This window comes from Pteropus vampyrus, unplaced genomic scaffold (genome assembly GCF_000151845.1).
Source record: "Pteropus vampyrus isolate Shadow unplaced genomic scaffold, Pvam_2.0 Scaffold1000004419, whole genome shotgun sequence".
Classification (NCBI taxonomy): Eukaryota; Metazoa; Chordata; class Mammalia; order Chiroptera; family Pteropodidae; genus Pteropus; species Pteropus vampyrus.
This window is the reverse complement of record NW_011918821.1, coordinates 1-24,752: the sequence shown is the minus strand read 5'-3', so window position 1 is coordinate 24,752 and position 24,752 is coordinate 1. Positions and strand designations below refer to the sequence as shown.

The window sequence follows — 24,752 nt, the reverse complement described above, 5'->3', positions numbered from 1 at the left end:
ATCTTGAAGATCAAGGTACAATCGACACTCCCTTCGACACTCCCTTCGATGTATTCCATCATACATGCCCTGTCTTAGGTTGTCCAGTTTCCAAGAAGTCCTTACCCGTCTTTGACTACCAGCCACTATATTGGGGCATTTTTATTTTTTAATTTTATTGCATGTATCTCGGAACCAACATCTTGCACTGCTCGTATTGCGCATTTCAACAGATATGCTAATAAACACAAGATGACTAACATGAAACAGGCTAGAACGATAACAGATCCTAATGATTAAATGGTCCCCATGTAGGGACTAAACCTTTTAAACCCTTTATAAATTCTTGCACTGTTTGATCAGTATTTATTTGTAGTTCGGGAGCTTCTTTTAAGGATAAAATGTCTCGATGTAATTGAACTAAATCTTATGACATATTAGCACTATGCCAGATCCCTTATAAATGATTTTTTTATCTTATCCCAAGGATGGGTGGTACTATTATACCTTTTTGGAGTTACACAAATCCATCGATATTGTACATAGCAACGTAAGCGGGAGGACAATTTTAAGGCTTGAACTTCTTCTCCCAAAAAGTTTACTGTTTCATATAGTGCATCTAATTTTTGTTCAATTTTTTCATCAATACTTTCTTGAGATCCCATAGCTAATGAAACATTTTTTGTCAGATCATTAACAAATGTTGCAGTTTGCACAGAGTTGGACAAGGATATGGCAGCAGTGGTGGCTGTAACCACCAAGGCGACAACTGCAAGAATAGCTGCCACAACAACAGCCACAGCCCTTTTAGATCTTCCTAATGCCATGTTAATTTCTTTTAAAACCTGTAACCCATATTCATCAAACCAAGGGCCTGTAAGGTTAACAGGAACCATTATAAATGGCGGTTGTCTAAGCACGAGAACAGAAGTGTTAGCAGGAGTAACACAATTAGACAGCTGACAATTATTACAAGATACATTAAATTGATTAGTATTATTATCTATGGTAATATTGAAATTTCCTAACAATAATATATATGGGACATTAACACAAGTTCTAAGGGCATATGAGAATCTTTCTCCTGAACCACTACTGTGTGAATTGGTCAGAGATTCATTAGTCATGCTAATACTCATTGTCACAAGTCTGGCAGCCAGTTTCCAAATATGAGTCTGCCAAGCGCCAGAGCTTGTTTTCCAGAGTCCAGCAGATAAAGCAGTCCCAGTGTCATAAGGCTGAGAGAAGTCCCAAACAGTTTCATTAAATCCTGTTACTGGGTACAAAGTGACATTCTCTTGATGACAACGATGCCACCATACTGAATCTTTTTGCACATGCCTCTTCGAGTGACAAAGTTCAAACGGGATCGTATCATTGTTGCTTACAGCTTCGCCATCAGGAGCCCCAAGCATAACAGCTCCTCCTTTCTTAGGCCAAGGCTGCTCCGTGATATTCAAACACTCAGGTTGGTAAATAGAATTGAATAGAAAACAAATAGGTAGTCCTATTGCTGATCCGGAAAAATTAAAATTATCATATACATATTGCTGTTCCATGGCTAATGGAATCCTAAAAGTTTAGAGTTATTAGAAAAAACCTGGATCTGTGGCCCAGACCAAACAGTTGGATGTAGTACCGGAGGATCTGAGATGTAAGCCCAATGCACTGCGGCATAAACTGTTGGATTAATCAGTATTCCCATCAGAAGAATAATCTCGATGTTCATTTTCGGCATGCTGCACTAGTCGTTCAGGCAACCAGCGTGCTCCGTCAGCTCCCTGCGGAAAAACACAAACATGCCCTCGTCCCCATATTAGTACAGGATCTGGTCCATTCCATTGTCCCGTTAACGGATCTTTCCATCTTACAGTGGCATAATTAGAAGTAGTAGTGGGATGCCATAAGCGCTCAGCTCCAGAGTGCCCTTTGGCATCCAAATTTAAAAAATTTAAAATGAATAAGGCATGATTTAAATAATTTTGTGGAGAATAGGGGTATAACTCCCCCTTTTTTATTTTATCAAGTTGAGTCTTTAGAGAGCCATGGGCACGTTCCACAATGCCTTGACTTTGTGGGTTGTAAGGAATACCAGTTTTATGTTCAATATGTAACTGAGAGCAAAATGTTTTAAAAGCAGCACTAATATAACCAGAGCCATTATCTGTTTTAAGAATTTGAGGACATCCAATAGCTGCAAAGCAGCGTAAGCAGTGATTAATAACATGTTTAGTAGCTTCACCAGTCAAAGCAGAAGCAAAAATGAATCCAGAAAATGTATCTACAGTAACATGTACATATTTTAATCTACCAAATTCAGGAATGTGGGTTACATCCATCTGCCAAATTTGATTTGGCATCAAATCACAGGGATTAATACCATAATGAGGAACATGAAAAAACTGAGGGCAAGTGGGACAACTTTTTATAATTTGTCTTGCTGCTTCTCTGGTGAGATGAAATTGCTTTCTTAGATAAGAGCTATTTTGATGATGTATAGCGTGAGATTGTCATGCTTGTTCAACATTACTAGTAAGCAGACATAGGTGGGTGGCTGCATCAACAAGTGCATTAGCCTTAGACAAAGGACCAGGGAGATTTGTATGAGCTCGAATATGAGTCACATAGCAGAATTCTTTTCTGTTGTGTATAGTCAATTGAATTTGTGCCAATAAGAATGCACCTCAGAATTGTGGGTAGCAATATAAGGTACAGTCTCCAATATGATTAAAGCTTTAGCAATGTATTGACTATCAGTATATAGGATAAGGGGTTGTTGAGCAAATATTTGAAAAACCGCAGCAACTGCTCGCAATTCTACAATCTGAGCAGATGCAGGGGATGTTTGTATGACAGTAGGATTTTGGTTGTCAACAGCATACATGGCTTTTCCATTAGAGGAACCATCAGTAAATACACTAAGAGCATTCTGTATCGGGGTAGTCTTAATTACGCGAGGAAAGATAAATGATTGCATATTAGCAAACTGTAAAAGTTTGTCACCAGCATAATGATTGTCAATTTTTCCTGTATAATATGCAAAGGCTATGTTCCATGAGTCAGAATTTTGAAATAACCAATTTAATTGCTGTTGAGTAAAGGGTACTACTATGACATGTGGCTCTTTGCCAAAGTACTTCCTTGACTCCTCTCTTAACAGCTGTATGAGAGAAGCCACTGCTTCATGATAAGGATTGAGAACTTTAGAAGGCGACACAGGGAGGTGGATCCATCGTAAGGGTCCATGCTGCCACAAAATGCCAGTAGGTTTATGTTTTGTAGCGAGAACATATCCATACCACTCTTGAGTATAATCAACATATTGTACCCGCTGGGCAGATATAGTGGATTCTACCAGCTGTAAAGCTTCTCTTGCTTCCTGTGTCAATTGTCTAGGTGATGTAGGAGATACATCGCCTTTTAATATATCAAACAATGGTTTTAATTCTCCAGTGGTAATCTTTAAATGAGGTCTTACCCAATTAATGTCTCCCAGAAATTTTTGAAAATCATTGAGAGTTTTTAAATGATCTCTTCTGATCTGTATCTTTTGAGGCATTATCACCTTGGGATATAACGTGTATCCCAGATAAGTATAAGGCTCTTCCCGTTGTACCTTTTCAGGGGCAATTTTTAGTCCCCAGTGTTCCAATTCCTTCTGTAATTGATTATAGCACTGTAAAAGTGCAGGCTCGTTTTTATGAGCTAACAGGATATCATCCATATAATGAATTAAATATACTGTTGAAAATTTTCTCCGTATGGAAGCCAATGCTTGAGCCACAAATTTTTGACATAGTGTAGGACTATTGGCCATGTCTTGTGGCAAAACTTTCCAGTGATACCTTGTCATAGGTTCTTTAAAATTAGATGAAGGCACACTGAAGGCAAACCGCTTACAATCAACAGGGCATAAGGGAAAAGTATAAAAACAATCTTTCAAATCAATAATGATCTTATAAGTATCTTTAGGAATGGCAGCCGGAGAAGGCAACCCAAGCTGCAATGCTCGCATTAGTTCCATTGTCTGGTTTACAGCCCTTAAATCTTGTAAGAGTCTCCATTTTCCTGATTTTTTTTTATTACAAATATAGGAGAATTCCAAGGGGAATTAGATTCCTCAATATGTCCGCTCTCCAGCTGTTCCTGTACTAACTGCCGAGAGGCTTGTATTTTTTCCTCAGTCAAGGGCCACTGATCCACCCATACAGGATCCTCGCTTTTGTCAGATTATTGGATCCGCATGGGGTACAGGTTGTTCAATGACCCTTGTCAAAAATATCCAAGCCCTGCTCAAGGTGTCAATGGCATAGGCTGCAAAGGGTTAATTATTCCTTGATTATAACTCCCCATCCCCTGAAATGGGAGTTGTCCCTGATCAAACATTTGTTGAGTAATTATCTTATTTGGGCTGTGGAGATATACTCCCATCTTTTCCATAATATCTCTTCCCCAGAGGTTAACAGGTAATCCTGGAACAATATAAGGTTGGAACGTCCCTTTATTGTTATCTTGATCTTCCCAGGTTAATAAATCACTACTTTGCTCAGGAGTGGTTTGCTGCCCTATTCCCTGCAACTGTGTCATAGTAGGTTGTTTAGGCCACTGCTGGGGCCAATGCTGCAGAGCTATAACAGATATATCAGCTCCTGTATCTAGTAACCCTATGAATTCTTTTCCTCTAATTTTTAACTTGAGTTCGGGTCGCTTTGACCCAATAGCTTGGATCCAATAGAGATCAGATGAGCCAAAACCTTGTGTACCCCTTTGTTTACTACTCTTAGCATGACCAATTGGATTTGCTGGCAGGATAATAAGCTGTGCTATTCGTTGTCCCGCTTGAATTGCAGAAATTTTAGGAGGGGACCCAGTCATAATTTTTATTTCTCCTGTGTAATCAGCATCAATTATGCCAGGATGAACAATAATTCCTTGCATGGTAGTACTACTTCTTCCTAACAGCAATCCTAATGTTCCTGATGGGAGAGGCCCCCACACTCCTGTAGGTAGGGCTTGAATTCCCATTTCAGGGGTTAAGACTGCGTAGGTGGAGGAACTGAGGTCCAGTCCTGCGCTGCCTGAGGTTGCTCGGAAAAATTCTGTAACAGACCTCCCTGGGGATTTCTCTGCTGAGGGATGAAAGTTTGCATTGCCCCGTAACATTGTGCAGGGGCCCGGGGCGGGCCCCTCCATCCGTTTCCCTGAATAAATTGGCCTGCTACATTGGTCTTAGACTTACAATCTTGTGCCCAATGCTTTCCTTTTCCACATTTTGGACACACTCCAGGCACCCTTGGGATATTGCCCCTAGTGGGACACTGTCGAATCTGATGGCCTGATTTTCCACATCCAAAGCACACACCAGCATTAATCCCTCTTCCTTTCCCATATTTTGCTTGACCTGTTAATACTTGCTTAATAGATTTTCCTTGCAGTGCTGCAGCAATGGCTATTCCTTGGGTATAAGAGGGCCCAATGTCCGAGCAAAGTCGGATGTAATCTCCAAGATCCCCTTTCCTTTTAAAAGGTCTAATTGTGGCCTGACAAGCAGAATTAGCATTCTCATAAGCTAATATTTTTACTAGAATAGTTTCGGCCTCGGGATCACTGATAAGCCGACCCGCTGCATTCAACAATCTATCAACAAAATCTTGAAAAGGCTCATCAGGTCCTTGCCTAATCTTAGATAATTCTTCAGTCTTTCTGTTACTACAAGGTAGGGATTTCCAAGCTTCTTTAGCTGCAGTATTGATCTGGGCATAAGCGCCAGCAGGATAAGTTAATTGGTTTACATTTTCTTTATATGGACCTTCACCAGCAAGCATATCATAAGTAATTCCATTATTGGCTCCCCTGTTTAATTTAGCAGTCCTTTCACAATGCTCTCTAAAAGAAGTATCCCATAATAAAAAATCCTCATCGGATAAGCAAGCTCTTGCCACAATTCTCCAATCCCAAGGCGTCAGGGCAGAAGCCGTAAGTCCTTCCACCTGAGCCAAAGTAAATGGAGCAGTAGCTCCATATTGAGCACAAGCCATTTTCAATTCTTTTAATACCTTAAAAGGCAAAGGCTCATGTCCCCTGGTGCTTTGCCCTTGTTGATCATGCTGATCTATTACTGGAAAAGCCATTTTAAAATCTCCGATATTGTCTCCATTAGCTGCAGCTATTCTAAGCCCCTTCTGTAAGCCAGTCTCAGAATAAGGGACCTTAAGTGCAGGAATAAGTTGTCCTTCAGAATTTAAGCCCTTAAATTTCACTGGAGGAGGGTCCACACCAGCTATAACTGTGGGATGTAGAGGATGCAAAAAATCCTCTGGAGTCATATTTTTACTCGGAGTGTCCATAGCAGGTAGTTGCAGCGGTTTACCGCCTCCTTGTTTCCTGCTTATTTGCACAGTAAGTTGCTTAAGTTGGCGCTTAAGCTGATCAGTTTCTTTATGAATGTTATCTGGTACTGCGGGTTGGGCAACGCCTCCAATAGCTACAAGTGGAGCTGAATCTTCATCAGGCGAATGATATCTAGCGGCCTCCTCCTCCTCATCATCAGTAAAAATGGAGTCGAAAGGAGAGGGAGGCATCGGAGGGGCAGAAGGCACAACCCCAGCAGCCTCAGATTCGTCATACTCATGAACAATTTTTTAAGTACAGGTGACATTTGTTCTTTAATCTGATCTCTTTCATGCCTAGGGTCTAAAGAATCTAATCAAAGTCCAAAGCCCAAAAGTATCTACCGGAACCTTAGTAGGTCCGTGGGCATCGTAGTAATCCTGTAACTTTTGACCCACTCTTAACCATGTCTCTAAATCAATTGTCCCTTCCTCAGGAAACCAGGGACAAACTTCTTCTATAAATTGCAAGAACTTCATTAACTGTTGCTGACCTACTTTAGCTCCTCTAACTCTAAGCATATTCTTAAGCATATGTACAAATAGCAGTCGACTATTTCCTTGGCCCATTATATTTTCCCTTTCAGTTTCTATATTACAAAAACTCCTGCATACTCACCTTCACCGCCCACGGCTTCTTTGGCCAATCTCGAGTGCACTCGTCTTGCGGTGGGTCCTTGCTATTTTCCCCCGTTTTCAGGTCCCCGTTCCGGCGCCACTTGTCGGAAACCAGCCCACCAAGTCAAACCAGGTCCCTGAATAGGGGAGCGGGGACTGAGAAAGAGAAGACAGACAGGGTGCAGGAGGGAGAACAGATCTCACAACTGTCTCTCCAAGTTTATTTCTTAGGCTCCTTTTTATACATAATCTGTTCCTTTGTGTATCCCAAGATAACATAGTTAAAGTAACATCTTGAAGATCAAGGTACAATCAAAACTCCCTTCGACACTCCCCCTTCCACACTCCCTTCGTAACTCCTGTTTCTAATCTTAATCTTCTTCCTCCTGGAATTCCTCAGAACCAGCCTTTTCCCTTTTATATGCAAGCAGGCCTCCCGAGATAGTCCATGCACTCTTTTGAATTTTGGGAGCTTTGGCTCCCTACAGTCCTAAGAACTTCAACAAAGCTACCAGGATGAGCAGAAATCAAGCCAAGATATTGGTGAATCAGATTTCTATGACATCTTCCTCCTCTGGTGCCTCTTCTTGGAGTTCTACTGTTAAACTGAACCATGGCTTTTCTAAATCTTTAAAAGGCTTGCAACTCTGAACTCGTTTCCAGTGGAATCTGTTTTTATTTCCTGGATCTCAGGTCTTTACCTGTGGGGAGCTATGTAACACCAGCTTCTATGTGACTCAGCAGGTTAGTCATGCTTCCTTGTTAACTCAGCAGGTTTGCAAATGACTGCATATTGTACTGTGCTTATTTTTCACATGTATGGAGATTGTCATGTCCATCTGGGTCCTCTACAGGTGTCTCAGTGCCCCAGATTTTATACACACAGAAGCAATGTATTGGAATTTAACATGGCCTTAAGTCTAACTCGGTAACTGGTCGCTATCCCAACTCTTCTGGCCACATTGTTCTTTTGGCCAATAACAGTGAAGTAATGTGCCAATTTCCAAACAGCTAAATACTGCTGGGTCTTCATGTAGTATCTACTTTATCATTTAGCGCTCTTTTCTGATAGACATCTGCTGGTGTTAGGCAGCTCTGGCATCATACTAGTCCTTCCTCCCTGGCCAGAGAGTCGAGATAGAGCCTGGAGTTGACCAGTCCAGCCAGAGCTCAGCCTGCTCTGCTACCCTCTGTAGGCTGTACCCCACCACCGTTACACACCTCTCCAGCCCTGCTCTCTGCCTCCCTTGCCCTTAGAGAATCCCCTTCCCAGGGTTGAGTGTCTGTCTGGTCCCTCTGAAGAAACAGCATATATTCATGTGCTGCATTTTTTCTTTCTAGGGTATTCAGGAAGCCTTGAAAAGGTATGTTCCCATCGTTGAGCCCCTAGGCAGCCCTATGAGGGATAGTGGGGCCTGACCAGGAATGGAGACCCAGTACCATCGAAAAGCGAGTGCTGTTCTGTAATCTCCCTCTTTCGTTGTATTGGCCAAAGAAGCTTTGTTCGCCTTTTCTTATTTGTATTTGGTCAGATTCATTTTAAGTATTACCAATAAGAATTTCAGTAAAATATGTGATTTCGAGTAGCTCTCCCAAGGAGGGGAAAACAGCAGGTGTCTCTTAGTGCTCTAAGCTCTGAGTATATATAGCCCTTCTCCGTGGCGCACCTCTTCCTCTTGCCATGTCAAGTGCACATCTAACTCTTTCCACAGTATCGAAATGCAAATGTTTTCTCTGTGCCAAAATTCGCTGTTGTCAAATAACCATCGTATCTCTGCTTTGCCTGGTGATGCAGGGAGGGGCATCTCCCTGCCAATGTCCCTGGCCAAGCCCCTCTTCCCTGTACTAAGGGAAGGCCCATGGGGCAGAGCCAGGATTGCTGGCCCCAAGGCTTACCCCTCCTTCCTCTACCAGGAGCAAGTCTTGGAGCCTGCAGCGGCCAGAACCGGTCTCCCTGCAACTGAAGACAGATTGCCGTGTGCTGGGCCTGAGAGAGATCCTGAAGACGTATGCAGGTACTGAGTGCTGGGTCAGATTGCGATGGGCAGTGGGAGGGACTCCTCCCAGAGAATTAAATGGTTCAGTGCCCTCTGGGTGCCCCAGCTAGCCTCACTCCCACCCATCACTGAGAAATCTGTGGCTGTATTTATCAGAGACCTTGCCCATGCTCCCTGTTTCTGTACCAGTGATGCCAACCAGGATCTTTTTCCCTAGCTGATGTGCGCCTGGATCCAGACACCGCTTATTCCCGCCTCATCGTGTCTGAGGACAGAAAATGCGTGCACTATGGAGACACCAAGCAGAAACTGCCCGACAATCCTGAGAGATTCTACCGCTATAACATCGTCCTGGGCAGTCAGTGCATCTCCTCAGGCCGGCACTACTGGGAGGTGGAGGTGGGAGACAGGTCTGAATGGGGCCTGGGAGTGTGTAAAGAAAACGTGGACCGGAAGGAGGTGGTCTATTTATCCCCCCACTATGGATTCTGGGTGATAAGGCTGAGGAAGGGAAATGAGTACCGGGCAGGCACCGATGAATATCCCCTGCTGTCCTTGCCAGTCCCTCCCCGCCGGGTGGGTGTCTTCCTGGATTATGAGGCCCATGATATCTCCTTCTACAATGTGACCGACAACGGCTCCCACATTTTCACTTTCCCCCACTATCCATTCCCTGGGCGCCTCCTGCCCTATTTCAGTCCTTGCTACAGCATTGGTGCCAACAACACTGCTCCCCTGGCCATCTGCTCCCTGGACGGGGAGGACTAGGAGAGCTACCATCTCTGCCAGAGGTTCTGGAATTTCTCCTGGGCCACAGGGGTCTTGGAGGGCCCTGCCCCTGGCAAGGCTGCCTTTGAACTGAGCCGAACCTAGAATCCAAGGACTTTTCTGCCTGGCTCAGTGGTCTGCTGCTCCTGAGCCAGAGTCTTGCACTAAACCACTCCTGTGAAAGAGTTGAGGCTTAGTCAAATGAACATTGTCCCCTGTGAGGGAAGCCCGACAGGGCTGATGGTGAGGATCAGAATGGCTCTAAGGATTGGGACTTATTTTTTCTGTCGCTCAGGCCCCTCTTCCCCACTCCCTGTTAGTGCCATAATTAAGTCAATGAGGATGATGAAGTAGATCCAACGTTCAGGAAACCCGGTAGATGGGGCTTACCGACAAGCTGGAAATATACTGCCCATATCCAGAGCTGGCTTCTCTGCTGAGACCAGTCTGTGGAGGTCTTACCTGAGGTCAGCTGTGACTGAGCCACCTGCGTTGGACCCCAGCTCTCTGACCTCCAAACAAGAGAAATGCATTAGTTTGCCCAGACCACCCCAGTGGTTGTCCCCTCTCTGAGCATGAGCGGGGCACGTCACTCTGTCTCAGACTCTAAGGAGACCAGTGTCTTGGTCCTGCCCTTCTCTCTGAGTGGCAGGGTCAGGAAACCTATGAGCCTTATTCTTGTTTTCACTTTCTGGATGAGGAAACTGAAATGGCCTTAATGCAGCATGCTATTTCTCACAAAGCTGTCAAAAGATTGTAAAGTGTTTCTTACAGTCAAATGAAATGAGATTGACAGACTCGTTTTTCAGATCACATGTCTGCTTGTCATTACATTTGGGTCTGAAATACCCTACATGTGTGAAAGATTTTGTGTCGTGAATGGGAAATGGGTAGAGTAGCTGAGTGTCCTACCTCACGGGAGTGTTGTGAGGATCTCGGATCCATTCCCTACTTTTGTTCCCCTCTCGGGACAGAGGAAGGGAAGCCATGGGTTTCGTGTAACACTCCTGTCTCGCCTCCTCAAGCAGCATTTTTACAGCAGGGGCTTATGTCTCAGGGCCTCTACTGTTAGTTAAGAACCCTTTAGACAGAAAGTGAACATGCCAAGGGCAAACTTGGGCCGCAGTAATATATTGTGCATCTATTATACACGTCTGTCTGTCTTTGAATCAGGATGGGGACTGTGACCACAGTGTAGAAAATGGAGATTAGGAAAAGAAGAAAAAAAACACACGCACACACACACAGGAAGGAAGGCTCACTCATTTATAAGCCAGTTGGTTAAAGTTTGAATCTTTTCATGTCACCAAGGGAATCTTCAGTTCTGGTAACTACATAACATTCTCCCTGCCCGTATCTTCTCTAGAATTATGACAGAAGGCAAATGGGGCAAGGAAGTGTGGGGAGAAAGTATAGGACTAGGCACAAAATGTGAGTTTTAGAGCCATATATTATAATGATGGGGAATAAGTATGCTTAAAGTGACTGTTGTGTGTGGCAAAAATAATTCACCACAGGTCTTAAGAGTAATGTGGAATGATTGGCTAGAAACAAACTGCAAGTCAAGTATATGAGAATTAATGGCTTTGGCTGTTGTGAGGGCTACAAGCTGTACATCACATATTGTCACAGTGACTGTATGACACAACCTCTGGTGTAGTTTTCAGGTGAAGGCAGTGACTGTTGGGGTAGCATTGCATAGCAAAGTAGATACGAGGTTACATATAGGCAGAAACAAAGCAATTCCTGTAATAAAGAATAGCAAAAATTGTCTTCTTACTTTAATTATGTTGGCTGTTTATATATGAAGGAGGTACAACAGGCAAAAATGAAGAAATAAACTCATCCATTCAGCTCACCAAGCTTCCAAGTGGCTTCTTGAGCATTAGCAGTAGAAGGGGAATGAACTAGTAAGTCACGTACCTGGTCTTGGCAAAGGGTTGCGCTGACCTACATTGGAGTAACTATATGTGTCAGTGTGGAGGGACTCAGTGGTCCAGAAAGGTGAGAGGCAGGTAGGAAAGGAGCCATGTGGTGGGTAGAGTGCCTGGGGAATTGTTAATAACTTGAGACACAGATCTTTAGGAAGTACTTCCATTTATACATCCATAAATGCTTAGCAGGAGAGGCTAGGGTTTAAATCTTTACTATGGTTTTCTTAGGACAAATCTTGGAAGGTTCCAAGAAGTGAGGATTATTAGGTGATAAGTTCATTAAATCTAGAATGAATTAAGGAGTGAAATGGCTTCATTTGTAATGTACTATTTGGGAGTTTGGAGTGTTTTTTACATTTACAAGCTGATTTGGGTGCTACAATTACTTGTTAGAAGGATTATAAGGTTAAATGACACCACATTGTTTTATGTTTTCTGATTTTTAAGACCAAGCATACTGAAGTTCTTAAGTATATGAAAACTCTTTAGGGTAGTTGCTTATACTTCTCTTCTAAGAACCCCATGAAGAAATTGACTTTGTCTTTTTCACCATTATACCCCCAGTCTAGCACAGTGTGTGTGCGTTGATGAATACTTAAGTGAGGGAACTTTCATCCTTATGCCTAAAATCAAAAATAAATAAGCTGCTCTTGCCCCAGGGGCATGAAATGGTAGATGATACTTAATTATAATCCTGTTTAAAAACTGATTTGATGGATAATTACAGAAGTGGTCCAGAAGGGAAAGACAGGTAGCTGTGTGCAGTGTAGAGTGCCTACACATTCCCTGAAATGATTATGACGGCACCTCCAACTTTTGATCAATCACTGCAAGGCAGGAGGCAGAATGTGCTTTGCTCATCCTTGGTTTACTAGCAGAGAAACCAAGGGGTTCAGTGCCTGAGCCTTTAGGGAAAAGGCTACTAAATGGGTAAAATGCTTGAGTCCTACAAAAGCAAGGGACAGAGGGCAAATCCTTGAGCTCACGACCCGCAGGAAATCCAATCTCCTTTTTTTTTTTTTTTTCCAAGCAAGACTGGTTGTAATCTCTTAAGATTCAAACATTGAGAATACACTGTGTGTCCCAGGCATTAGTTAACTTTGCACACATTGCTTCGTGCGATGATAGAGCAAGGGTCATATCTGAATGTATCAGGAGAAGCAAAGATTTTGTTTTGGAGTAACTGGAAGGGACCCAGTCCAATTTGGAAGTGTGTAGTTCAATAAATAATTGAGTACCAACAGTGAGTCCCAGTTAGCTTCAGGGAGTACTGACATGAATGAAATGCAAAGCTGGCAGGACAGGCTCCTGACAGAAATACTGGGAAGAAATTTCCATTTTGAGTGCAAGCTGGACCAGATCTTTGTCACTTTACATCAGATTCTTTAATATATCTAAAATGCTTTGATATCATGAGCATAGTCAATTCTTTGGGTTCCTTCTGGGAAAAGAATAGTGTGACTTTTCATGATGAAAACCTTACCAAATATGCTGAACCACTCATGGTCTTGATTTGTTTTTGTCATGGCATTGCAAGAGGAGGAGAAATTCTTTTTACTACTCTCTGGGAACTCGGTGCATCACTATCAGATTTTTAGAGGCTGATTTCTACTCCACTGGTATTCAGAAACAATATGTATTCTAGTAGATGAACAAGTCCAATGTCATCAATGGGTATGGATGCTAGGTTGATAAGCAACATATCTGTTTGGAAGAACTACCACGCAGTACTGATGTACACAGGAGTGCATTTACAATAGTCCCTAAAACTACCCCTTGAAATAAGAAATTGGAAGACTATTGGGTGTTACTAGGAACATACAATATGTTGTATTATGAGTTTTCCTTATTCTATTTAATTTTCAATACTCTCTACGAATTAACATTTTGCTCCTACTGGTAGAAAGAAGATATTAAGACTCAGATACAACATCTTGTTATCAACTATATTAGTAAATTATTAAAATTTTAAAATTTACCAGTCAAACATATATATCACTTACATATGAAATCATTTTTTAACATGAACTGATCATTCAGTTAAAGACTTTCTGAAAGGCGTAAATAAAAATAATTATCTGGTGACCGGGAGAAGAGTAGTAACGTTTCAGCTTCACTATTGATATTGTTCTCTATTAACCTTTTCATCCCAAAGCACTCTTCCTTAGAGGTATCCAAAAGAAAGACTTGTTATTTGATTCCTCCTCTTTGTCTCTTAGAGTTAATTTACACAAGCAGAACTAGGAAGAAAAGCAAAAGATGTCCAAAACCGGACTCACATTGCCTTACTTTCTTTTGCTTAAAAACAACAGGTTGGTGATTAGTACACTGACTCCAACTAGCTTAACAATAAGGGGTATGTTACAATGATATAGAGATATCATAAAGAACTTAATAGGCATAGACCTGTGTGTCCAAAATGAATTGGAACCAGAGACTCAGCTTCTTCATCTCATCTTGCCAATCTGCTTCTCCTGCTGTGCAACCAGTTTCTATTTCCAAGTTCATGTGTTTGAAAATGGCCACCATCTGTGATCCCAAGATTATCTCCTCAGATAAACTGAAGTCCATTTTGACTGGAGAAACACTCTAGTCCAGATGTGAGTACTTCACCCAAGTCGAGTAAATTCGTCAATGGTCCAGAAGGCAGGGTCATATATTAACAGTTGCTTCCATATGATCACATGAGGAGATGAGCAATTCTGAGAAAATCAGCCAGGTTATGGTGGGGGGTACTAAACAGATGATTTCTTCTGCAGAGGGACCAGTAGGATATTAAGTTCAGAATGAGTCAGAAGCTAAGGAAAGAAAAATCTTAAATCTGTGTTTTCTGTACAATTTATCTCAGGTCCAGAGACTAGTTAATTGAAACCATTAAAAATGTTGTCAGAAAATAATTGCTTTATTCATTCTTGCTAGAAATCAAAACGCGAAGCAAAGATACCTTTTATAGCTTTATCTTAGAAGTCCTATGGCACCAGGTGAACCAAACCAGCCCCACAGATCTGAGGCATCTTTGAAGTTGGCTGGAATGCTCAAGGTCTGAACAGACTTTGTATTCATGGATGATTGCAGTGGTCAAAGGGGCAGTGCATCAACAAGCTCCGTATTTGTTTTCGTATTTTTTTGGTCCTCAGGCCATAGATGATGGGGTTTAATGTGGGTGGGATGACCAGGTACAAGTCAGCTAAAAGCACCTGAGTGTGTACAGGCACTATATCCCCCCCTAGCCAAGCCACATAAATGGATGCCATCCCTGGTAGGTAATACAAAGCCATCACCCCAACATGGGAGCCACAGGTGCTTAATGCTTTCAACTGAGCATTCTTTGAAGAGAGACCAAATACTGCCCGAAGAATCAGGTTATAAGAAACAGCAATGAAGACCACATCAGAACCCACAATAATGGAAGAACTAAGCAGACTATAGAGGCTACTGGGCATGGGGTCAGCGCATGCCGACTTGGCCACAGCTATGTGCTCACAATAGGAATGGAGAATCACATTGGGGCCACAGAAAGGTAGATGACTCACCAACCAACTTAATGGAGCCATGAATATCACAGCTCTGATGGCGATGGTCACAGTCATTCCCAGCATCACTTGAGGTGTGAGAATTCTCTTGTAGTGTAGGGGCTTACAGATAGCTACATAGCGGTCAAAAGCCATGGCCAGCAGCAGCCCTGTCTCCACAGCTGTGGTTGCATGGACAAAATACATCTGGGTGAAACAAGCATTAAAGCTGATAGAGCCGTCTCCTGAGGTAAAGATGTTCACCATCTTGGGCACTACGGAGGAGGCCATAACAATGTCCACGATAGCCAGAACACACAGGAAATAGTACATTACAGCCACTATGAGGGTGTTTCCTAACAGGGCTATGGTATACATGGTACTCAGTGTGATAGCCAGCCAAAGATGTGAAGTCAGTGTGATAGCCAGCCAAAGATGTGAAGACGGCAAACCTGGGATGCCCACAAGGTAGAAGGTGGCAGGGGTTTCCATTGACTGCTTTCCTATTAATGCATAAAATGAGGTAAGAAAAAGATGCAATCATGTAAGACATTCCCAGTCCCAGCTATTAAGGAGAGCCTGGTGGTATTCTCAGCTAGGTGGACCACAGGATCAGACAACTGATATCTGACAAAGTTATCCTGTTCCAGCCTCCTCAGTATTCATTGCCTTGCTAATTTCTATTCATTGTTCAAAGATCAGCTCATGGTTTACCTCTTTGCGGAAGTCTGTGCTCTGCCTCCTCCCCTATCCCATGCCAAACCTAAATTATATACCTTCTGAGCTTTCATGGACTCTTCCATGCTGACTTCTGAGAGCCCTCAACTGACAATTCCAATACTCCATGACTTTATTGTATTCAAGCATGTGTGTCTTGCTCATGGTCTATTCCTTACACCAAGTGTTCTGACCCATAAGTGTGGTTGACAAGTCCATTACAAGATATGTGTTCATTAGAGCAAACAGTTGAATGAATGAATAAGAAATCAGAAGAAAGAGTTCATCTTTGTATGTTCACTTCCTAAAATTTAATAATTTTTGAATGAAACAACTTCCTGAGATTGAACATGTCATATTTTATATATTCATTATAATGCTAGACAAAAAAGAAAAGAAGCATCCTCCCGGTTGAAGAGATTAATGGAGCCTCAAAAAAAAGGTCTTTTGAGAACAACATCATAATATTCCATAGGAGATAATAAACTGTCTAGAAATGTTTATAATCCCTACTTTTATATCAGCCTGGATTTCCTCTTGAGCTAGGTTCAATTGATAGATTAAATAGCTACAAATAACACTTTGGGGCTTCTTTATAGTTGAACAACCGTTCAATAGGTTTTTATGATTCTTCAATATGAATAGCTCTGTCTCCATGATAAACTACCAAGACATTCCAAACAACAATGAAGCTTTATTCTTTAGAAAGCCAATTTCTGGGATATGATGGCAAACTGGTCTTTGTTGAAACAGACAAACCACGATCACTGCCACCTCCAAAAAACAAAAACCCTAAACATAAGAAATGCCTTATAATGAAACAGACTGAGTAAAGAAATAATTTCTGCTTCACGATCAGATACAGACACAGCTGCTTCCTGGCTGTTGAGCCAGGCTGTTGAACTTTTCTTCAGAAAGTTCTGATCAAGATCTGTTCTAAGACACTTCCAGCCCAGAACCTGCCTCTGTCTGCGACCCTGGAGAGATATTCACATGAAAACCTGAAGCCAATCACTAAAGAAAACCTTAGATAAGTCACTTAACTCTAAAACATAAATTATAGGATATGTGAGAATTTTTCATCCTTATTTAAAGTATAGGAAATACCCGATCCAAATTGAGATCTTTAAAGATAAAGGCAGCAATGCATAACTCATTTGATGGAGCCTTTGTGTCTATGATAACCCTATGCGTCACCACCACAATCAAATACACATGTTCCCAATCAGCCCTACTGCTTGGTTTCTTCCCTCATAACTCCTTAGTCTCTGAAAATGGTCTCACCATCATTCCAAGGTTAGACTTACCCCTTCTTCCCTCAGCTTTGAACCACAAGAGTCATGTGTTCCCTCCTCCCTCTCATTTCCAGAAGGTGATCTTGGTATCAAAAGTACCCACCAGACCTGACCAGCCTTTATAGTGAGATGGAGGGCTTATCTCCTCCTTTCTAAGGTGACTCTGTCCTTCAGACTCCGTCAGCCCAACACCCAGTTCCCAGGTCAGTTACCCACATCCCTGGAGTTTTCTCTATTAAGACTTCCTGTGATGTGTCCACATTTTTTCACTCAAAAGAAGGGAGATTTATGCTGGACCTTCAGGAGCAACAGGAAAGCAGCATAAGATCAAAGATAAACAACGTAGAGTCACGGTAAAGGGTATTGTCACTTTTGAAAACCTCCCTCTTTCCCCTTTAGACTCTCTATCATCCTGCTTTTTCCCTGGACACTCTGGCTTCCCCTGCCTCTGTCCAACAGCCAAACTAACTCCTCCAGAGACCCTTTTCTCTGTGCTCCACTCCCTGAGGCTTTCCAGGTTGCCTGAGGAGGCAGATGCTTAGTGGATGAAGAGTCTTTGTTTCTTCAAGTCCTCAGAGGATTCCTAAGAATGAGAACATAGAGTGCATCCTGAAAAGAAAACAAAGGGCCCAAGATTAGATTTGTGAAAGCCTGCTATGTGCCTGGTACTCTGCTGAATGCTTTTCAAGATGATCTCATTCTATTTTCATGACCCTCTGGAGTAGCTGCCATTACACCTACATTTTATAAACGAAACTGATGCGCAGAGAAAGTCATAGTAAGCCAGAGAGTCAGGAATCAAATGCTAACAATCATAATTCATTTCACTTTGTAGTAGAACTCCTCACTCTGACTGTATACTTCATCTCTCAAGGTCCACTTCACTGTTCAGTTCCTCAGTTCTGCCTCGGGGCTCATGGTGAACTTCACTGGTTAAATATTTCTCATGACTGTGTTTAAAAGTCTCTTTTGAACAGAGAAGGAAAATAGAGTGTAAGGGGAGCAAGGAAGAAAAGCTTTTCAAACAGAAGGGCACAGACCTCAGCATAAAAATATGAAAACAAAATATTCTCCAAATAGAATAAACCAGATAAGGGAGAGTATAGTGTGGTTGAAGGAGAATAAAAATAAATGAGGCTAGAGTAGTGCATGGCCATATTTTAAAGGTCATGACTTCTGCCTAGGCATCATTATGGTGCAGGAATAGAGCTAAGAGAAAGAAGACAACAGGTGCAAGATATAAAAATTTTTTATTTTAATGGCAAACGATGTAGAGATAAATGGAAATATGAAGCATCGGGAGATGATGTTACGTGCTTCTAGTTCCACACATCCTCAGCAGCAATGGTTATTAGTGGTGTGAATGGTGAGAGCCTTCATTTTCTTTGTGGAGGTAGGTGTACTTCAAGCCTTCCTCAAGCTAACCCAGCACATTCCTAATAATGGAGGGCAGTGGCTGAAGTTCAATACTAGGCTTAGCATCTATTAGAAGCCCAGTCTTCAAGCCTGCAAGAGAGCTAGTCCCCCAAACTGCTGTGCTAAATCCTATGAGTCTCTGTCGCCCATAGGATAATTCAGAGAACAGGTCACAATGTAAACCTAAACAACAACGTGAATAATGACAGGAAAAGTGGGCAACCAATGCAGGAGGCAAAGGGGGTGCTACTTAAAAGGCCCCAGCATGAGATGAGGCAGCTAAACTGTGACTGTGACAATGGGGACGGATGGACCACTTTCCCTGGAATTCAACCATCTCCTCCTGAGGCATTAGTGGCTGTAGTGGATGCTTGCAAATAGAGGGTGGCCTTAACCTCACCATACACAGTCCCGTGGTGGAAGAGTCCAAGAGGAGGAAGTATTCCCCAAAAGACGAAGACCCAAGATAACAGGACAGTGACATAGAGGTTGTTCTACATGGAAGCAAGATTTCAGCACATTTGATTTCTCCCACCTTTAGAACATCATGGCCTACATAACAAGGAAGCTTACACCTATAATTCACTATGCCAAAGCTTTATTTGGACATGCCTCCTAGGCATAATGGCAAATGTCAGTCTTATGTGTATAGCTGTGTTTGTGTGTACATACAAGCATACATACAAATAAGTGTTGATACACATTCCCATTTCAATCACACAGCCCTTTTTGCTTGAGCTACTTTTTATTAGGACCTTGTCATATCTTACAAGGGAAGAATTTCATTTTGTGATGTGAGGAACCAGCCCCAAAACCACCTAATGAAAATGGTTTATGAGATTTCAGTTGCTTCTTCACAAAAGTGTCTCTTTATTATAGAAAACACAGCAGAATTTTCCAAACAGCAGAATAACTCTCCTTAGAGTTGGATCAGTTTAATAAGTATCTTGAGGTCAGGATTTAGAGAGATACATCAATGATTTACGATCTTTGACTTTCTGTCATGAGAATCTATTACTTCCAACTCCCTACATGCATCTTAACCTAATGTTTCCATTACTAGAAAGCTAACCAATAAACAAACAATATTTAAGTGAGCATTTAATTTTATTTACCAGATTTATCTGTTTTTCATGTTTTAGTTCTAATAGCATTGTCTCTATTTCATGTTTGAATGAAAAGCAACAATCAAAATTGAGACAGTGAATGTATTTTTGTTACGATGTCTGTTTTCTATATCTGATTTTTGTTTACTTTGGTCTTAATTATATTTTAAAATGATAACTTTTATTATATCTGCTTTATGATTTCTTAACCAGGAAGAAGGATGACTTAAGTTCAGGGTAATAATTCATCTGCTGATGGACATTTGGGTTGTTTCCACATCTTGACTATCGTGAATAGTGCTACAGTGAATATAAGGGTGCAAGTATCACTTCAAAATTCTGATTTCACTCAGAATAAAAGTTAAAAGGAACAACAATGGGAGAGTTCATTCTTCAATCAGGAAAAGTTAGATGGTTGATGGTTTATTTCCTTCACCCATCCCCAAGTCCCCTCAGAAGACTAATCAGTTATGAAGGTTTCCTAGTAGTAGACTGTGTAGCACTTCACAAATCCCCCTTCAGGACTGAAGCACTTACTCACTCCACAGCTGAGTGTCAGGCTCTGAGGGCTCACAGCTACATTCTTCTCCTGGAATTACCTTCAGCCAAAGGATGTTGCATCACCCTAAGTGATGCATCCTTGTAATGTAATGATTGCATTCAGTGACTGGTTAATCCTGAGCATAAAACTGTCCCCTTGCCCAATTCAAGACAAGTGTATAGGATCAGAATTCCTCATAGGTTCAATCAGCTGAGAATTCTGATGAAACTACATTGTAATTCACCTTCTCCCTCTGTTTTTCCTTCACAGCTGCTTGGAGCTTATGTTCCTGAGCATATTCCATGCTAAACTTTCTGTAGGAAAAGGTCTGAGTCTTTCTGGGACTTAGACAATTGATAGCAGGAATAACCCTGGAAAGTAGACTCCACTGTAATTACAAGCTGGCAGTCTTGTAATTATAATAACTCAGAAGACTGTCTAATTGGAGCATAATTCAAGTAGGAGAGTCTTCTTTATCATGCTGGGACATACATACTCCCTTTTTCTTTTGCTATATTAAAAGGTAATTTTTAGGGGTAGGAAAAATTAGCTAATAATGGGTGTGTGTCTTCACAAACTCAGGTTGGTTCTAGAGCATGTGGAATGGTGTAATGTGATTATTTTTTTAGCTTATTTTCTTTACTATCAAATTTAAGATTCTAGCCCATTTCTGATAGGTGCAACTTTTTTCTTGTGAATCCTGATAAATGCTAGAGGGTGAATTATCATATATTGTAGTTACAGTTGGACACACTCAAGAGTTTCCTAGTTTAAAAAGAAAAAAAAAAAACACCAGTCCTCAGCTATCAGGTTGGTTTTAATAGATCCAGGAAGCTCATTAGCTTCAGCCACTAAGGACATAACCTCTGACCAATCATGTGCTCTCACCCTCTGCTTGCATAAGACTTGCCGCAGGTTGTGGGATTTTTACACTACTGACTGAAGGGGGAGTTGGGCCTGAGTAGCTGGAAAGAGTCCTGCAGATGTTGAAGTTAGTTTCTCTTTTCTGTCAGTGTCTGTTTCTCTCTGCTTTTCTGTTTCTGGGTTCTGTGAAAGATGAGGAATTTGCTGCTGCTTAGCTATGGGAAAGACAAGCAAAATGAATTAGTCCCTTTTCCTTTCATCTCACTCAGACTCATAAAATGTGCCCAAGAAGTGACTTGGGTAATAAACTCAACATTCTTTTCACAGACAAAAAGGTGAAACGTACTACTGAGTTTAAGAAAGGCTTAAGCTGATCAAATACCAGAAATTACCTCTTCAGGTGGAATTTATTTCTATCCCTGCTTCTTTTACTTGGTGTGGCAGGGGCGGGGGGTGAGGGGGGGCTGTTGGATACTCTGAGACTGGGAATACCTCTCCAATAATGCTGGCTAAGGGGCTGGGATGGAAGCATCAATACTGCTTTCACTAGGTTTTGCTTTTCTAATTCTCTGACATCCCTTACACTGGAAGGTGTAAGAAAAACCTTGCGTTGGCTCAAGCTTCAGTTCTAACTTTAGCCTAAATTATTAAAACTATTGTCCCCATGCATGATAGAGAAAATTATGGGCTACTTTCTCTCCTGTTGTGACTCAAAACATCCCCCACTAGAGGAAAGCTACTTACATGTATTGCTCCTTTTCCTCTTGGTGCTTTCACTAGTCTGACTTTATAGCTATCTCCTGCCCCAAAGCCATCCAAACTTTCCACAAAGAACTCAGAATTTTTAACTCATTTTGTAGGATATGTGCCTCTTCTGATACCTATTATTAACAAAGCTTGGTTGTGAGTAAAAAAAAAATGACTTAGTCACTTTTTCTTTCATCTCACTCAGTCACAAAACATGCCCAAGAAGTCGAGACTTGGGCAATATATTCAACATTCTTTCCTTTCACTAACGAGAAAATGAAACTTACTACTGAGCTGAAGAAACGTTTTAGACTGGTCAAATGCTAGATGCTACCTCTTCAGGTGAAACTCATTCCTTGTATCCTTTCCAGACATAAGAGCTGTCTAACTTTCCAGATTCTTTCTGTTCCTCTTAATCTTCATAGCTTAAAATCTGAGAGACATTCTGGTGTACAATTAAGTTCAGATTCCATCTGTCTTGCTGGAGTTCGGAAGGCAGAGCACAAGGCTTGAGACTGACTTTCACTGGGGGATAGACTATACTACCTCTAAGGTCCTGGAATTCCTGCTGTTCAGCTCTGGAATGTATACAGGCTGGGGGATGGAGTCGGACCCGTAAATGGGATTGTGATGCTGATCCTTAGTTTTCCACCTTCCCTCACACTCGGGCTACTTCTGTTCGCTGGGAATGTAAGAATCCTGATACAGGCAGAAAAAGCCATGAAATTCATTCAGACCCTGTCGACAGGTGAAAACTCAGCTTTTCCTATAGGACTTACTTATCTCAAAGAGAATTCAGTTTTTCCTTAAAGTACATGAAGAATTACTTCTGACTGATCAAAGGAGGGCTGAACTATGTCCTTAATTAAGAGGCTCATAGATGCTACTTATCCCTGTCAAGACAGCTGCAGTTAAATAGCCTCATCTGTGGTTGGCTTCCTTTGGAGAGCACTTACCTTGATCCAGTGTAGAATGAACTCTTGTTTCATACTGTGATGGTTCCTGATAAAGATATCTCAGGACCCTGTTTCCTAGCAACTGAGTCTTTATTTTGGATTTCATAAGTGGACCAACTATCCACTAAAGCCCATTAGTGTGGTAAAAAGTGGCCGCTGCCACATCTTGGCGGAGAGGAAGGTGGTAAAAACGTGGATCAAAGGGTGAGGGGAAGGAGTTTATAGCAAAGAAAGAAAAGAGCAGAGACAAAGAAAACTTCAGGGTCAGGAGAAGGTACTCCTTGCAGTAAGGTGCTGTAGGGATCTGGAGCCTCAGGGAATTCCCCTTGGGGATTGTAGCAATGCTGTGGGATCGGGAGTTGCTTCTCAACCTAGCATCTCTCTTTAGCAGCTGGCACTTACACACATAACACTAAATCCCAGTGGAGATCTTAGTTCCTGCTTTGTCAACAGTATTGCTTTGGTCTTATTTTAGGATTTTCATCTCAAAGGAACTGAAAGTCGATGGTTCAATGACGGTTCATGGAACTTGTGTACCTGAAAAATTATTTTTTCAGATCACTTAAGAGCTTTGCGTTTATGGTTTTTACGTGATGCCTCTTGAGCTAGGTTCAACTTGGGATGCTTTAAAGCAGGCTTTCACTTATTCTGTTTGGTTTTGTGGGGGCTGTCCAGGTTAGAACTGTCATCCCTCAGACAGGTACATGATAGAGTAACTGCATTTTCAACTCTTATATTGTCTGTCATTGAGGATCTTAAGCCTCCATCAGGGACTTTTCCAGGGTTTGCATGTCCTGTAACGGTATCAAGAATTCCCTTGAATTGATAGGAAACAGTCCCTTTTGGGAACAGGGAAGTCTGGACACTGCACATAAGAGCTATACTGAAGGATGGGATTGCAGATTGGTACAGCCACTATGGAAAACAGGTTGGAAGTTCCTCAAAATAAGTAAATAACTATCTATGGACCCAGCAATTGCACTTCTGGGTATTTATCCAAAAAAAAAAGTTTGTAAAGATCTATGCACCCCTATGTTCACGGTGAAGCTATTTGCAATTGCCAAGATGTGGAAGCAACCTAAGTGCCCATCAATAGATGATTGGATAAAGTACGAGTACACATAGACAACAAAACTTAGCCATAAAAAAAAGATAATCTTTCCATTTGCAATGACATGGATAGGCCTAGAGGGTATTATGACAAGTAAAATAAAAGATAAAAGTTTCACTTATGCAGAATCTAAGGAACAAAAGAAACAAACTAAAGGAAAACAGACTCAGATGTAGAAGAAACTGGTGATTCCCAGAGGGGAGGAGGATTGGGCTGGGCAAAAAGTGAATGGATGAAGTACAAATTATTGGCTACAGAACAGTCCATGGGGAAGTGGAGTACAGCAAATGGAATGTAGTCAATATTGTAATGGCTGTGTGTAGTGTCAGCTGGGTGCTAGAGTAATTGTGGGATCACTTCATAAATTACATAAATGTCTAGCCATTGTATTGTGCACCTGAAAGTTCATAAAACAAGACTTTCAAGTCTCCCCCAAAAAGCTAAACTGAAGGACTTTCTGCAGTGAGGTACCTGCATTTCCTCTCGTCCTCACTAATTGCAGCACAGGCCTTTCATGAAGCCATTCTTTCTAATCTACTTCAAAAATGCTTGTTGCGGGCAATACTGACCTAGAAAAGGAGGGGAAAACCTACACGCTATTGTCTCCTTCCTCTTCCTATAAGCAGACTGTATTTGGCTGCCTTACTCTCAAGTTCCTTACACAGGTGGCTGCATCGACAGCCATTAAAAAATTGTGTGTGGGGAGTTGTTAATGGAAGTATATGGTTAATGCCAATACAGATCATGATTTTTTCCTTCTGAACTGCTGTTAAACTTGCTGCTTCATCAGCAGACTTCATTA

At 41.7% G+C, this 24,752-nt stretch overlaps 2 protein-coding genes across 2 annotated transcripts; one reads left to right on the top strand and one right to left on the bottom strand.

Moving 5' to 3' along the window:
* Positions 1 to 7,502: 7,502 nt before the first annotated feature.
* Positions 7,503 to 10,505, top strand: LOC105311500 (E3 ubiquitin-protein ligase TRIM68). Its single transcript, XM_023527132.1, has 5 exons — positions 7,503 to 7,529; positions 7,680 to 7,730; positions 8,328 to 8,350; positions 8,901 to 9,001; positions 9,201 to 10,505. The coding sequence occupies exons 1-5, from the start codon at positions 7,503 to 7,505 to the stop codon at positions 9,749 to 9,751; spliced, it is 753 nt and encodes a 250-aa protein (XP_023382900.1). The 3' UTR covers positions 9,752 to 10,505.
* Positions 10,506 to 14,744: 4,239 nt separating this feature from the next.
* Positions 14,745 to 15,689, bottom strand: LOC105311499 (olfactory receptor 52I2-like). The gene has a single exon (XM_011387487.1). The coding sequence runs from the start codon at positions 15,687 to 15,689 to the stop codon at positions 14,745 to 14,747; it is 945 nt and encodes a 314-aa protein (XP_011385789.1).
* Positions 15,690 to 24,752: the final 9,063 nt, after the last annotated feature.